Raw genomic sequence first — 13,763 nt, 5'->3', positions numbered from 1 at the left:
GCGAAAGCCATTCTTTTCACTCCTGGTCTCCATCTCCAATTGCACAGAGATAACTTCCACCCATACATCTATCACCTCCAAGTCAGTAGTTTTCAAAACTAGAATTTGTTCTGCTGTCTCCAATCACTTCTCTCCTCAGCCTCTTTGGTACTAAATAAAAACCAGGTCAAGTCACTCAAACCCAGAAATTTTAGAGTTTCTACTCTGTGAAATCCTATTGTTTCCTAGTTTTCTCTTAAATTCAGTCATTGCTTTGATTTCTACTCCCAACCTACCGTCCTACTTTAATCATTACAGAGGCTCCCTGGTCAGCCCTAGAAGTACCGTCACATTAATCGTCCTTAAATACCATTTCCTTTCAGGACACTTTCTTGTTTAAAAAGTTTTATTGGCTCCAATATTCCCATATTAAATTTGAATTCCTTTGCTTGTCTTTCCTTAATCTTGTCCCACCCTATTACTTTAGCTTCTCTCAACCCATTTTCCCAGAACACACCCTTTAATCCGGTTAAACTCGTTTCCAACACACCTAAATGTCATATTCTATTCAACCTCTACCTTGAGGCTTCTACCGTGGTTAGCATTTGAAAACACCTTTCTTCTACTGACCTAAACATCACCTGAATAAATATTCCCTTCTCTTTTAGGCTGCCCCAAACCTGAAATAAAGTCCCCTTGTTTAGAATTTCTAGTGGATATCACTGTGCACTAAAAAAGTTAGGGGAAAAAAATACTCACTTTCCCAGCCTGCCTTGCAGCAAGAAGGAGCACTTGGGCTAACCGCTGCCTAACAAAGGCATTCACCCCAGATGTTAAATAGGAGGGCTTCCAATTGAACCAGGACTGGAACAAATGCCCTGGAAGGAGGGGAAGTAGCTGCACGAGATAGAGCACCCAGGCTGCAGGACCAGCAGGGCTGGTGGTCGAGTGGGCAGTGATGCAAGCTGCTGTGTCAGATTTAGTGGTAGTGTAGCTCAGTAGCAAGATATGGGGGGTTTACAGCCAGTAGGACCAGTCATTCTGAGCTGATTCATCTCTTACAAAGTAAAGATTTTATTGATACATACACAAAGCAAAGCATGAATAACATATGTAAAAGGAAAAGTGACATAACACAGTAAGTACACAGTTCATAGAATTTCCACAAACTGAACCCCCTGGTGTTAAGAAACAGAACTTTACCAATACACCCAAAGCTCCCTTTTTGGTTACTATTCCCCTCCCAAAGGTAACTACTCTTGTGAATTCTAAAGTTTACTTATTCATTCTTATTTATTCTAAAGAGAGAGACCAAAAAAGAGAGGGAGAGAATTATCCTTAATTCTTCGGTCCTCCCTACCCACAAACGCCAGCAATAACAAATGCTCAGCTGGGCCAGACCGACCAAATCCAGGAGCTAGGTCTCCCAAGTGGGTGGCAGGGGCCCAAGGTTTTATTTACTTGTTAAAGGTCACTATCCTGATTTCTAACAGTATAGATCAGTTTTACCCATTTTTCAACTTGACACAAATGGAATCATTCACTATGCTACCTTCGGCATCTAGCTGCTTTTCATTCAACATCATCTTTATTGAGATGCACCTAAGTCGTGCATAACCACAGTTTAGTCATTCTCACTGCCCTGGTCCTATACCTTTATTTGATTAGGTGTATATCTATGCTCTACAGTATTTATCTGTGCTAGTCTTGGGCATTTGGATAGTGTCCTCTTTGGTTCTACTACAAAGGCTACTGTAAGCACTTTTACACACAATATTGGTAAATACACATGTGAGTGTGGATTTGTTGGTTATATATCTAGGAAGGAAATTGTGGCAAAAAGTTCACAGTATACCCTGATACCTTTATCATAAATTCCTTCTCAGTTTAAAATAACATTATATTTCTCTTGCAATTAAGAAGCTGCCTATACTATTTTTTCTGTAGCCATTTTGTCCACAAAGCTGTCCTTAAGTCTAGAAAACTTAAACGAGTAGGTACAATGCATAGCTCCATGTTTCAGTAATATTTCATACTATTCTGAATTACTCAGTGACTTTATGCCAATCAAGTCTGCCTCCTCCCTACTGTCATAATATCCAAAAGCAATTTTCAACTGTCACTTTCAAAGGAAACTGGTGTGCCATGGGAAATTACAATATAAAGTAATTCATTACTTTAAAAAAAAAATCACCAAAGTCTATAGATGAAGTATTACATATCAATGGCTTCATGATTCTCTTTTGATAATGTGCCTGTAACTCTTATGAATTCTAATTATGTTCCCTTAATCATACAATGTTATCTACACCACAGCCCCCTAGGAGTATGCCTTTTATATGAATGCCATCCATCACTGATGCCATGGTGGAGGAGACCATGTGTATTATTGGTTCTCTATCTCTTAACATTCCCCGTAGTACTGAATACATATGAGATTTTCAATAAACACTGACTGATTACATCAAGGTACCCTACAATAAGGACCCAAAACAGAGTTTAATATGGTTACAGGAAGGCCAGGCCTCTAACTCTGCCAAATTATGAACCTGCATATTCCCCCAAAGCCTCCCCTCAACAAATTTTGACATGAAATTCAAGCTAGGAGAAATGCTCTTGCCACAAGGTAAATCTACACATTGATTTAAAAAAATTTCTAGCAAGCAATTTCCATCTTCATTGCTATGTTTGATCTGAGAGTAGTCAGGCCATTTTTGTTTAATAGGTTTTATGACAAAAAAAAAAAAAAGCGTGTGCAACTGAATACATCCTAGAGTTGAGACTTCATTTACCAAAGCAAGAAACAGGCATGGCACAAAGTAAACTTTCTCCTATTTAAATAAGTTTTCAATTCTGTTTCCAGAAAGGTCATTTCTAGGTTCTTGCAGAACTTGGACTTCACTTGTGAAAGCATGAGATGCTACAAAAAGTGGCTAGACTTTTACAAGTCTGTTTGATTCAAAGCATAGTTGAAAAATACTCATCAGCCAACAAAGCTGGAGGTGGGGAAAGAACACAACACCAATGATAAAACCAAGCCAATTAAAAACAGTGACCTCAGAGGTAATAAGAGGTAATTAAGAACCCCCATTTCTAATGTTGAAGAGCTAGAATTTAAACCAGGCATTCTAATTTAATAGCTGTGAGATGCTGGGCAAGTTACCCTTGCTGTGAATTGCTATGTGTATTCTCTGACAGCTTCTTTAAAAAAGCTTTATCAAGTCATCAGAGGCAAGGGAACTATACCAAGCAAGTCAGATTCCAGTTTACAAGTTCCCCTTCTGGTAAACATAGCACCCCGGGATCCTTCAGACTTTTAAACTTTATACTTACTTTCATCATGTTAACGTAGGCACTTCTGTCCTCAAACTCTTCAATTCTGAATGAGGCTCCCTCCCAGTACTGAGGGGCAGGAAGTTAAACCACTGCAGTGCTAGTTCAAGCCCTGGCTACTCAGCTTTCAATCCAGTTCCACTTCTAACAAGACAACAGAGGATGATGCAAGTGTTCGGGCTTCTGCCACCCATGTTGGAGGCTCAGATGGAATTCCTGATCCTAATTTCAGCCCAGGCCAGCTCTGAGTGTTACAGCCTTTTGGAGACTAAAGCAGGGAACTAAAGCTAGGAACATGACCCGGCACGATAACCTAGCAGTTGTCTTGAAGGCACAAGAATCCCATATGGTCACTGGTTCTAATCCCAGCAGCTCCACCTCCCATCCAGCTCCCTGTTCGTGGCATGGGAAAGCAGAACAGGACAGTCCAAAGCCTTGGGACCCTGCACCTGTGTGGGAGACCGGGAAGAAGTTCCTGGATCCTGGCTTTGGATTGGCTCAGCTTCAGCCGTTATAGCCACTTGGGGAGTGAACCATCGGACAGAAGATCATTCTCTCTGTCTCTCCTCCTCTCTGTATATCTGACTTCCCAATAAAAATAAATAAATCTTTTAAAAAATTATAGTACTGTTTCTAAGGCAGCAACACAATTATTTGTTTAAAAAAAAAAAAGCTAGGAACTGAATCCAGGAGCTAGGAACTCAATCCAGGTCTACTACACGGATAGCAGGAACTCAACTGTACTTGAGCCATCACTGCTGCTTCCAAAAACCTGCATTAACAGGAAGCTACAGTCGGGAGCCAGAGCTGGAAACCACATAGAGGCATGCTGATATGGAACGCAGGCATCTTAGCCACCAAGCAAAATGCCTGCCAGCAGACAGCCCTTTTTTGTTTTTTTGTTTTGTTTTGTTTTGTTTTGTTTTCATTTACACACCTATATATTCAATAGGCAACATCAAAGACAGATCCATCTTCCTTCACCTGATTTAATCCCCAAATGCTCTCAACAGCCAGAGCTGGACTAGGTGAAGCCAAGAACCAGGAATTCCATCAATGTCTCCCACATGGGTATCAAGGCCCAAAGCATTAGGCCATCACCTGCTGCTTTCCTACTCACACAATCAGGAAGCTGGAGGGGAAGCAGAGTACCTGGGACTTACAGCAGTGCTCTGATGTAGGATGCTGCTATCAATAGCAGAAGCTTAAGTGGCTACACAATGCCAGCCACAAAAATAGTCTCTAAAAAACAGGACACAGGAGTCAATACCACAGCATAGTAGATTAACCCTCCACCTGCAGCTCCAGCACCCATTGTATGGGTGCCCACTTGAGTCCCAGCTGATCCACTTCCAATCCAATTTCCTGCTAAAGGCCTAGGAAAAGCAGCACAAGGCTCAAGTGCTTGGGCCTTTGGCACCCACTGAGGGACCTGGATGAAGCTCCTGGTTCCTGGCTTTGGCCTGACCCAGACCAGCCACTGCAGCCACCTGGGGACTGAATCAGTGAAAGTGAGATCTCTCTCTGTCTCTAACTTTTTAAAAAATATTTATTTATTTATTATTACAAAGTCAGATATACAGAGAGGAGGAGAGACAGAGAGGAAGATCTTCCGTCCAATGATTCACTCCCCAAGTGAGCGCAACGGCCAGTACTGTGCCAATCCAAAGCCAGGAACCAGGAACTTCTTCCGGGTATCCCACACGGGTGCAGGGTCCCAAGGCTTTGGACCATCCTCGACTACTTTCCCAGGCCACAAGCAGGGAGCTGGATGGGAAGTGGAGCTGCTGGGATTAGAACCGGCGCCCATATGAGATTCCGGGGCGTTCAAGGTGTGGACTTTAGCTGCTAGGCCACGCCGCTGGGCCCCTCTAACTTTGTTTTTCAAATAAATACATAGGGGCTGATGTAATGCCTAAAGAGGCTAAATCCTTGCCTTGCAACTACCAGGATCCCATATGGGCGCCGATCTGTGTCCCAGTTGCTCCACCTCCCATCCAGATCCCTACCTGTGACCTGGGAAGGTAGCAAAAGATGGCTAGGGACCTTGTACGTACGTGGAAGATCCTGAAGAAGCTCTTGGCTCCTGGCTTTGGATTAGCTCAGCTCCAGTCATTGTAGCCATTTGGAGAGTAAAACAGCAAACAGAAGACCTCTGTCTCTCCTTTTCTCTGTAAATCTGACTTTTCTATAAAATAAATCTTAAAAAATACTTTTAAAAATTATTACAAAAAAAAAAAACAGGACACACAGGCATGCAGTGCCTATTTATTCTTTGTTGTTGTTGTTGTTGTTCAGAATGATGGTTTTCCCGTTGGTTTAAATCAGATGAACAGTCCCACACTTAAAATTCTAAATTATACTTGAGTGAGTGTATTCCCTGCACTCAGTTACACAAACTCTCTTTCTGGAAAGACTCCTAGAGCGCCTGGGTAAGCATCTGGTGCAGCAGTTCAAATCCTGCTCGTGACACCTACATCCCATCTCACAGTACCTAGGTTCTGCTTTGATTTTAGCTTCCTGCTGATGCGCAGTGTGAGGCAGCAGTTGATAACCCAGGTCTTGGTCTCTTCCACTGCATGGAAGACCTGGGCCCATGTCACAGTTGCTGGCTTTGGCCTGACCCAATCCAGCAGTTACACACATTTGGAAAGTGAAACAATGAATGGGATATTTCTTTCTGTTTTTCAAAAAAAAAATAAGTAAATAAAAATGTAAAAAGAAAATAAGCATCAATATTTTTAAAAAGCAGAAAATATTAACTTTAAGCTGCGAATGTTGAACATATGAAAAGGAACATTAAAAATTAATTTGAAACATGATTTAAGCTACAAAATTACTTTATTTTAAAGCCAGAGTGTGGGTCAGGAAATAGGATTCAACACTTTTCAACTAATGGGAAGTGCTCATGGCTGAGTGGTGTCTGGCTGCTCTCCAGCACTCCTTCTGAAATGCACAGCAGGATACCAACAAGTACTTACAAGGTCTGATGGGATCTCCGAAGCTTTGATTAGGAAATTATTATCAGAATGCTTTCGTCCCTACAGGAGAAACAGAGCAACCTTCCTTTGCCAACAGTCACCTACGTGAACTCCAAGGCTAGGAGATAATTCTTGTTTATGAAGTCTACCCAAAGACATAGGAGGAGAAAACTATATTCATGGAAAACACTAAACCTACAAGGAACGGAATAGTGATAAGCCTATCAAGTATCTCTAGTCCAACTAGTCATTCCTAATACTGAGATTATCAATTAAACAAAATGTGGGAAGCTAACAGAGTAATCCCAGTGCTTTCTTTCGGAGCCATTGGTTTTCTGTGCAAACCTAACTCTCCTCCTCACCAAAGACTTCTAGGCTCTCCATATTAACCCTCACAACTACCTAGATAGAGCTGAATGCAGACAAGTACAGATAAGACTGGCCGTATTATATGAGATTTACCTTAGCAAATTGGTCTTTATTTATTCGACTGAACACTAATCTTAAAGTTCTGCATCGACATCACTAAAGAACTTCTTGCAAGACATCAATTAAGACACACAGAATAAAGAGACCCGAAAATAATTCACTATCATACTCTCAAGGCCCATAAAGGCATAATCTCACAGATTAAACATGTACTATGCCTCGTGCTAGGTAGGCAATGCAAAATAACAGTACAAAAGATAAACTTATAGCGCCCGGGGCGCGGTAGCCCAGTGGCTCAAGTCCTCGCCATGCATTTGCTAGGATCCCATGTGGGCACCAGTTCTAATCTTGGCTGCTCCACTTCCCATCAGCTCCCTGCTTGCGGCCTGGGAATGCAGTAGAGGACGGTCCAAAGCCTTGGGACCCTGCACCCGCATGGGTGACCGAGAAGAAGCTCTTGGCTCCTGGCTTCAGATCAGCGCAGCTCTGGCCGTTTTGGCCACTTGGGGAGCAAAACAGAGGACAGAAGAACTTTCTCTCTGTCTCTTCTCCTCTCTGTATATCTGGCTTTCCAATAAAAATAAATAAATCTTTATATAAATAAATAACAAATAAAATCATAACAGACTCCTAACTAGAACTGAGAAGAGTGGCAATAATAATCACTGAAGAGTTTTTGGAATGACAAAATGTAATCCTCTTTCCCCAATGGTCACATGGCTGGCCTCCTTCTAACACACCTAGGTCTCTTGCCATATGCTACCCAACAAGGCAAGGCCCCTTCCCTACATACTTACTACACAACGGGGTCAGCCTCATCGCCTACTCCTATCCTCTGCTCATTCTTTTTCCTCATTACCTGCCTTATCTTCTTCACAGTACTTATCACTATATGAAATTACATAATTCACTTGTTGGGCTGCCTTTCCCCACTACAGTGTAAGCTCCATGACTGCTGTGACCTCATCTATCTTAAGGATTATTCTCCCCCTTTCACCTGGTATAGCGACTGGAATCAAAGACATTTAGCCTCCCCACACCCCTGTGGTAGCACGGCAAGCTAATGTCCCACAAGCTGTGCTGGAATCAGATATGGGTCCTTGTTTGAGTCCTGGCTGCTGCACTTCTGATTCAGCCTCCCTGCATTCTGATTCAGCATCAACACTACTCCTGCTAATGGCCTGGGAAAGCAGTGCAAGGACGGTCCAAGGCCTTGGGCCCCTGTATTCACACAGGAGAACCAGAAAAAGCTCCTGGTTTCAGCTTTGGCCTTTCCAGACATTTGGAGAAAAACCAATGGATTGAAAATCTTTCTCTCACTCTCTGAGTTTCAAGTAAAATAAACAAAACAACTGTTTTTAATGACATTTAATAAATATTTGTGGGAGAGAGGGAATTCTGCCAGTGCAGTTTACCAAAAGGTATCTGTGGCAGGTTTTTCCCATCCAAAAGCCTAAATGGTTAAAAAAAACATACCTCCGGCCCAGCGGCGTGGCCTAGCAGCTAAAGTCCTCACCTTGTACGCGCCAGGATCCCATATGGACGCCAGTTCTAATCCCGGCAGCTCCACTTCCCATCCAGCTCCCTGCTTGTGGCCTGGGAAAGCAGTCGAGGACAGCCCAAAGCTTTGGGACCCTGTGCCCGTGTGGGATACCCGGAAGAAGTTCCTGGTTCCTGGCTTTGGATTGGCACAGTACTGGCCGTTGTGCTCACTTGGGGAGTGAACCAATGGATGGAAGATCTTCCTCTCTGTCTCTCCTCCTCTCTGTATATCTGACTTTCCAATAAATAAATAAATCTTTAAAAAAAAATACCTCAACCCTTAAAAAATCAAGCTATTTCTAATAATCAATAAAAACAGAAGTCTAAAATCTAGGATGTCACAAAGTGAACATAATTAGGTAATACTGTCAGGAAAGTACTTTCATTCACTATCCTTTTTATCCATCCCCTAATCATGGAACTTTTCAGAAACTTCGCTAGTCAATTATAATTCATTCAAGTAAATATTAGCATAACTTAATCTCTGTGAAAAAGACCACCATGTAGACTCTAAGAACTGCTTCTCGTACTTGACATAAAGCGGCTTTTTTTTTAAGGGTACAGGACGATTATAAAGAGAAACTGGCACAGCTACAGCCCTAACTCCAATCAGACCGTACCTACAGGACAGATTTTTCTTTACAAGTAGCCTCTACAGCACCTAGGCATAGTACTAGGTACATAGTATGCACCTTACAAATATTACTGAGCTTTTGGGGGGCTGGCTCAATGGTAAATCAGGCTATGCCTCAGCCTACGGTGCCAGGATCCCATATGGACACTGGCTGGAGTCTTCTGTTGCCCCACTTTTGATCCAGTCCCTTGTATTATGATCCAGCATTAGCATTACCCATGTCAATGGCCTGGGAAAGCAGTGGAGGATGGCCCAAGTGCTTGGGCCCCTGCACCCATCGGGAGACTGGCAAGAAGCTCCAAGTTCGATCATTGCAGTCTTCTGTAGAGTTAGAGAAATTGTCCATCCCCTAATTCACTCCCCCAAACACCTACCAATACTGAGAGCTGGGTAGGTCTGCAGCCAGGAGCCTGGAATTTCTTCTGGGTCTCCCACTCAGAAGAAGCAGACACCCAAACATGGGCCATCATCCACTGCTTTCCCAAGCACACTAGCAGGGCACTGGATTGGAAGTGAAGCAGCTGGGACTCGAACCCCGGCACCCACACTGAATGCCAGCCAGCATCACAGGTGGAGGCCTAATCACCGAGTTTTCAAACAACTAATCCTCATATATGTTGTTATGTAGAAAAGTAACATGCAAAACCCACCCCACAATTGCAAACCTGCTAAATTCTTAGGGGGAAAAGTGACATGGGAGGCCTTTGTGCTCCACACAGAGCTAGAGCTGTCTGAAGAAGCAGGCATACAGAAAAGCAGTTTCAATTTTATCCTAGAACCTGTTACATATCACATCTAGGTCCATTAACTTTCACTCCTCCGAATCCTGCTCCAGAACTGAGAGACCAGGAGAATCAATCCTGGAAATCTTCCAAGGGAATGAATCTGGTTAGTCCCAACCAATAAATGGCGAACTAGCAGATGAGCTGATGGGTTCTTTCATATGCTCCTTTTTGTCTGTTTATTTCTGCAATGAGCAAACCTTGCTTTCACAGGAAAACAAAACAAAACAAAGCTTTCAGTAAGAACAAAACAAAATTTAATGGCATAAAAGCCAACAAGTAGGACAACTACTATTTTTTTTTTCACTATCTCTGAACAATGGCAGTGTTGTGTTTGTGCAGATTCAATTGGCCGAGAATTCGTGGTGAACAGATGCCTTGGTCAGATGTGTTCCAGGCACTGATAAGGTTAAGGTGCTTTCCACTGTAAACAAGCCTCCGAGCGTCAGCCAGCCCTCAGCCAAGGCTTTGCAACCCAGTTAACGCTTTGAAGTAAATCTTCCACCAAGGTGCTACACAAGGGCTTCCTACACCCTGAGGAAACTGCACCAGATCCTGGACTTGCAAAAAAAAAACAAAAAACAAAAAAAGTGCTGCTGTTAAGAGGGCTTCACTTTGTTATTTACAAAGCACTTTACACAACTTAGGCTGATGGGAGTTGCATCCATCAGCATTTACCATATTAGAAACTCAATTTGAAAAATAAAATACATGAACATCAGAGCCGTGGGAATGGGCAGCCATCATGCACTATTTGGCCTCACTATACACTAGCGAGAGGACAGAAAAACGCAAACATTTGAGTAGTTTTCTGCAGTTCTGAATCCACAGAGCCCTGGGAAAGGCCCTTGCAAATCACTGGGTTCCAGAACCTTCCCAACGCTATGGCTCTGAAACAGGGCTGCTCAACTTGGCACAGTGACCTCTGGAGGCAGATAAGTCTTTGTTTTGAGGACCTACCCTGTGCCTGGCAGGGTATCCACCAATATGCTGGGCCTGTGTTCACTGGGTGCCACTACTGCCCCCGCAAGACAAGCAAAAATATTTCCAGACTGTCTCACTTCTTGAGAATCCACTGTTCTAGGTCATTTCACTCTACTGAAATGAGAATTACAAAATGCGTACCAGTACCACTACTACCTTCTCCAACACCCCCAAACACGTCTGTATCGTCCCCACTCCCACTGGGGTCTATTCCTTCTGGTTTTGTATTGTGTCACAAACAGCAAGAGCCAGTGGGTAGCGACAAGCACAGGATGAATGAGGTCACAGGAAGAGACACTGGTCAAAGGTCAGCTTTATGCATTAGAGCTCTGGGGACCTGTGGCCTGTTCTGGCAGAACACAATCAGCTAAGCTCCATTACGACACCTGCTAACAACCAACTTTGAACTCACCCACCTGGCTGTGTCACGAGGAAGAAGCAGCCAGTCCCCCAGAGCTGTCCTCGGAGAGACACTCTAGCCTCAAATATGTCTGGATTTTTTTTTTTTTCAGTGTGGGAAGGGGGAGGGATCAGGTTCTGGCAGGGAGTTGGCAGCAAAATTAATTTGAAAAAGTATTCTTAACCCGTCCACATAGGACATTCATTCTATACCCAAGTCTCCCACTCGTCCGTTTTCCAAAGACTGCAAAGGACAATGCCTCAGCCAGTTTAAGGTCCCTTCAGTCTCAAAACTTCGACTGCCAAACTCAAAATCCAGCATCATTACTCATCTCTTAAATCATCTTTTTCCTCATATTCTCAAAGTCCCACCTACAACTCCCAGGAACCCTTTCCTGGCCCTCCAGGCTCTCTCCTATGTCTCCTCCCTTCCCGCCGCCCCCGTTTTACCCCCCAAGTTATTCCACGCAGGCAGTCTCTCTTCTCGAATTTCTCTCTCACTTCACACAATATTTTTTCAGTCGCCTTCCAAGCTCTTCCCTGATCCAGGGCAATTAGGACTCTCCTAATTGCCTCTGCCGCCCCAGAATCTGCCAGGTCCCGCCCTCCCGCGCTCACTCCCTAGAGTCTTCCTCAAGTTGGTCTTTCCACAGACCTCTGCCAAGCCCCACTCTTCGACGACTCCCTCGGCGTCCACGCGCCCCGCCCCCGCCCCGAATCTGCCCCTAGTTACTCTCGCGGTCGCTTCTTCGCCGCCACCCGTCAGTCAGGCCGTCTCTAGGTCACCGCTCGCCTCGGCCGAGCCACAGCCTCCGCCCAGTATCAGCGGCGGGGCCTCTCAAACGCCATCCCCCCCCACACACACACACCCCACCCCTTCTGCGGGAACAGTCCTTCAAGTAGTGGCCTTCGAACCGGAGCCCCGGGCCCAGGCTCAACACCAAGCGGGAGGGCCTGAGAACTCACCGAGAACCAGGCAGAACAGAACGAATCCCAAGCCCTGAACTGGGGAGAGACCGGGGCGCGGCATGATCCCACAGAGCAGGAGGCGACAACGGTTGGCGACCACGACAGCCAAGAGGCTCGCCCGGAGTTGAGAGACAACCGCCGACCACCGACCACAGCGCTGCAAGAACCAGGAGTCGGCGCTTCAGCGCAAGTCATAAGACCAGGGGCGGGGCTCTTTCTTGTTTTCAGCCTATCTCTGCGCTCGAAGAAAGCGAGAGGGGTGGTGATGTAGGATCAGTGGGCGGGGTGACCACGCCCTGGCTTTTTGGTTCACAACCATTTCTCCGCTTGTAAGCGATAGGCGCGGACGGCATCTTCTCAGATTAACGAAAGAACTTTTCAGGGCTGTACAGAGATTATTTCTACTCCGATCTCTTGAAGAAAAAAAAAATAATTTTGCTGCTATAAAAGCGGTTCCTAGGTATCTCAAGGTCATGCCTAGAAAAATAATACATTCTTCTTCACTTTTTACCACTACAATGCACGCTTTTAGGTGCACCAAGGAGCTAGCCGATGGCGACAGAGTTAGGGAGTGACACGGAACCACTGACCACAGAAGCAAGGCATGGTCCTGAAATTCGCCTGGTTACAACAAACACCCTGTTTCTCAGAGTGAGACACTGAGCTCAGAAAGAGGAAGTACCGTTATTAAATACAGGAAGAAAAATGTGAGATAAATAAAATAATGATAAAAAGGGAAAAATAGGAGGCCAATGCCTTGGCACACACAGCAAGCTAATCTTCAGCTTGCAGTACCGGCATCCACTTGCTTCATTTCCCATGCAGTTTCCTGCCTGTGGTCTGGGAAAACAGCAGAGGATGACCCGGGTTCTTGGACCCCTGTACCCACGTGGGAGACCTAGAAGCTCCTGGCGTCTGCCTTCAGACTGGCCCGACTAAGGCCATTACAGCCATTTGAGGAGTGGACTAGGGATGAAAATCTCTCTGTGTCTCTCCTTCTCCCTTTATCTCTGAAACTCTTTCACGTAAAAAATAAATAAAATTTAAAAGCAAGGGAAAATAATGATTACCCACATCCCCCACTATCTGAAGAGAACCACTGTTCTTGTAGGACAGGCCATGAAAAAGTTCGTGGAAAATGCACAGGCTTGCAATTGCATGGTGGAGCTCTGGCCTGGACCAGCCCATTGCTCATTGCTGAGTTTACTTCCTGAATCTAGATTCCTGCTATTAGGCCTGGCAAAGCAGCAGGACCTTTGTGTCTGAGTCCCTGCTACTCATGTGGGAGACCCCAGTGGAGTTCCTGACCCCTATCTGACCCACCCCAGCTGTTGTAGACATTTGGGAAGTGACCTAGCAAATGAAAGACCTGTCTCTCCCACTCTCTAGCACTATGACTTTCAAATAAATAAAATAAATCTTTGTTTAAAAAAGAAACATACATATTCCGCCCAGCTCCGTGGTAATGGCCTGGGAAAGCAGTAGAGAAGGGCTCAAGTGCTTATGACCCTGAACCCATGAGGGAGATCCAGAGGAAGCTGGTTCCAGCTTTGGACCAGCCCAGCTCTGGCCACTGTAGCAGGTAGAGAGTGAACCTGCAGACAGAAGTTCTCTGTCTCTCTCTCTCTAACTGTTTCAAGTAAAATAAGTAATGTTTGCAAGAAATACATTTTGCTCACTGAAATTGTCTGTATAATAATTCTTTTGGGTGTGACAGGACCAAATTACCAC

General features: G+C 44.6%; 1 protein-coding gene across 3 annotated transcripts in view; it reads right to left on the bottom strand.

Moving 5' to 3' along the window:
* Positions 1-12,219, bottom strand: part of LAMP2 (lysosomal associated membrane protein 2) — a 43,586-nt gene extending 31,367 nt beyond the window's left edge. For all 3 annotated transcript variants that reach the window (XM_041000008.1, XM_041000009.1, XM_041000010.1), the window contains exon 1: positions 12,030-12,219. In XM_041000008.1, the coding sequence (XP_040855942.1) occupies positions 12,030-12,093 (64 nt within the window). In that variant the 5' untranslated portion in view covers positions 12,094-12,219. The remainder of the gene's footprint in view (positions 1-12,029) is intronic.
* Positions 12,220-13,763: the final 1,544 nt, after the last annotated feature.

Source organism: Ochotona curzoniae, unplaced genomic scaffold (assembly GCF_017591425.1).
Source record: "Ochotona curzoniae isolate NIBS_2020 unplaced genomic scaffold, NIBS_Ocur_1.0 scaffold_1852, whole genome shotgun sequence".
Classification (NCBI taxonomy): domain Eukaryota; kingdom Metazoa; phylum Chordata; class Mammalia; order Lagomorpha; family Ochotonidae; genus Ochotona; species Ochotona curzoniae.
The sequence above is the reverse complement of the archived record's forward strand: the minus strand, read 5'-3'. Positions and strand labels throughout refer to the sequence as shown.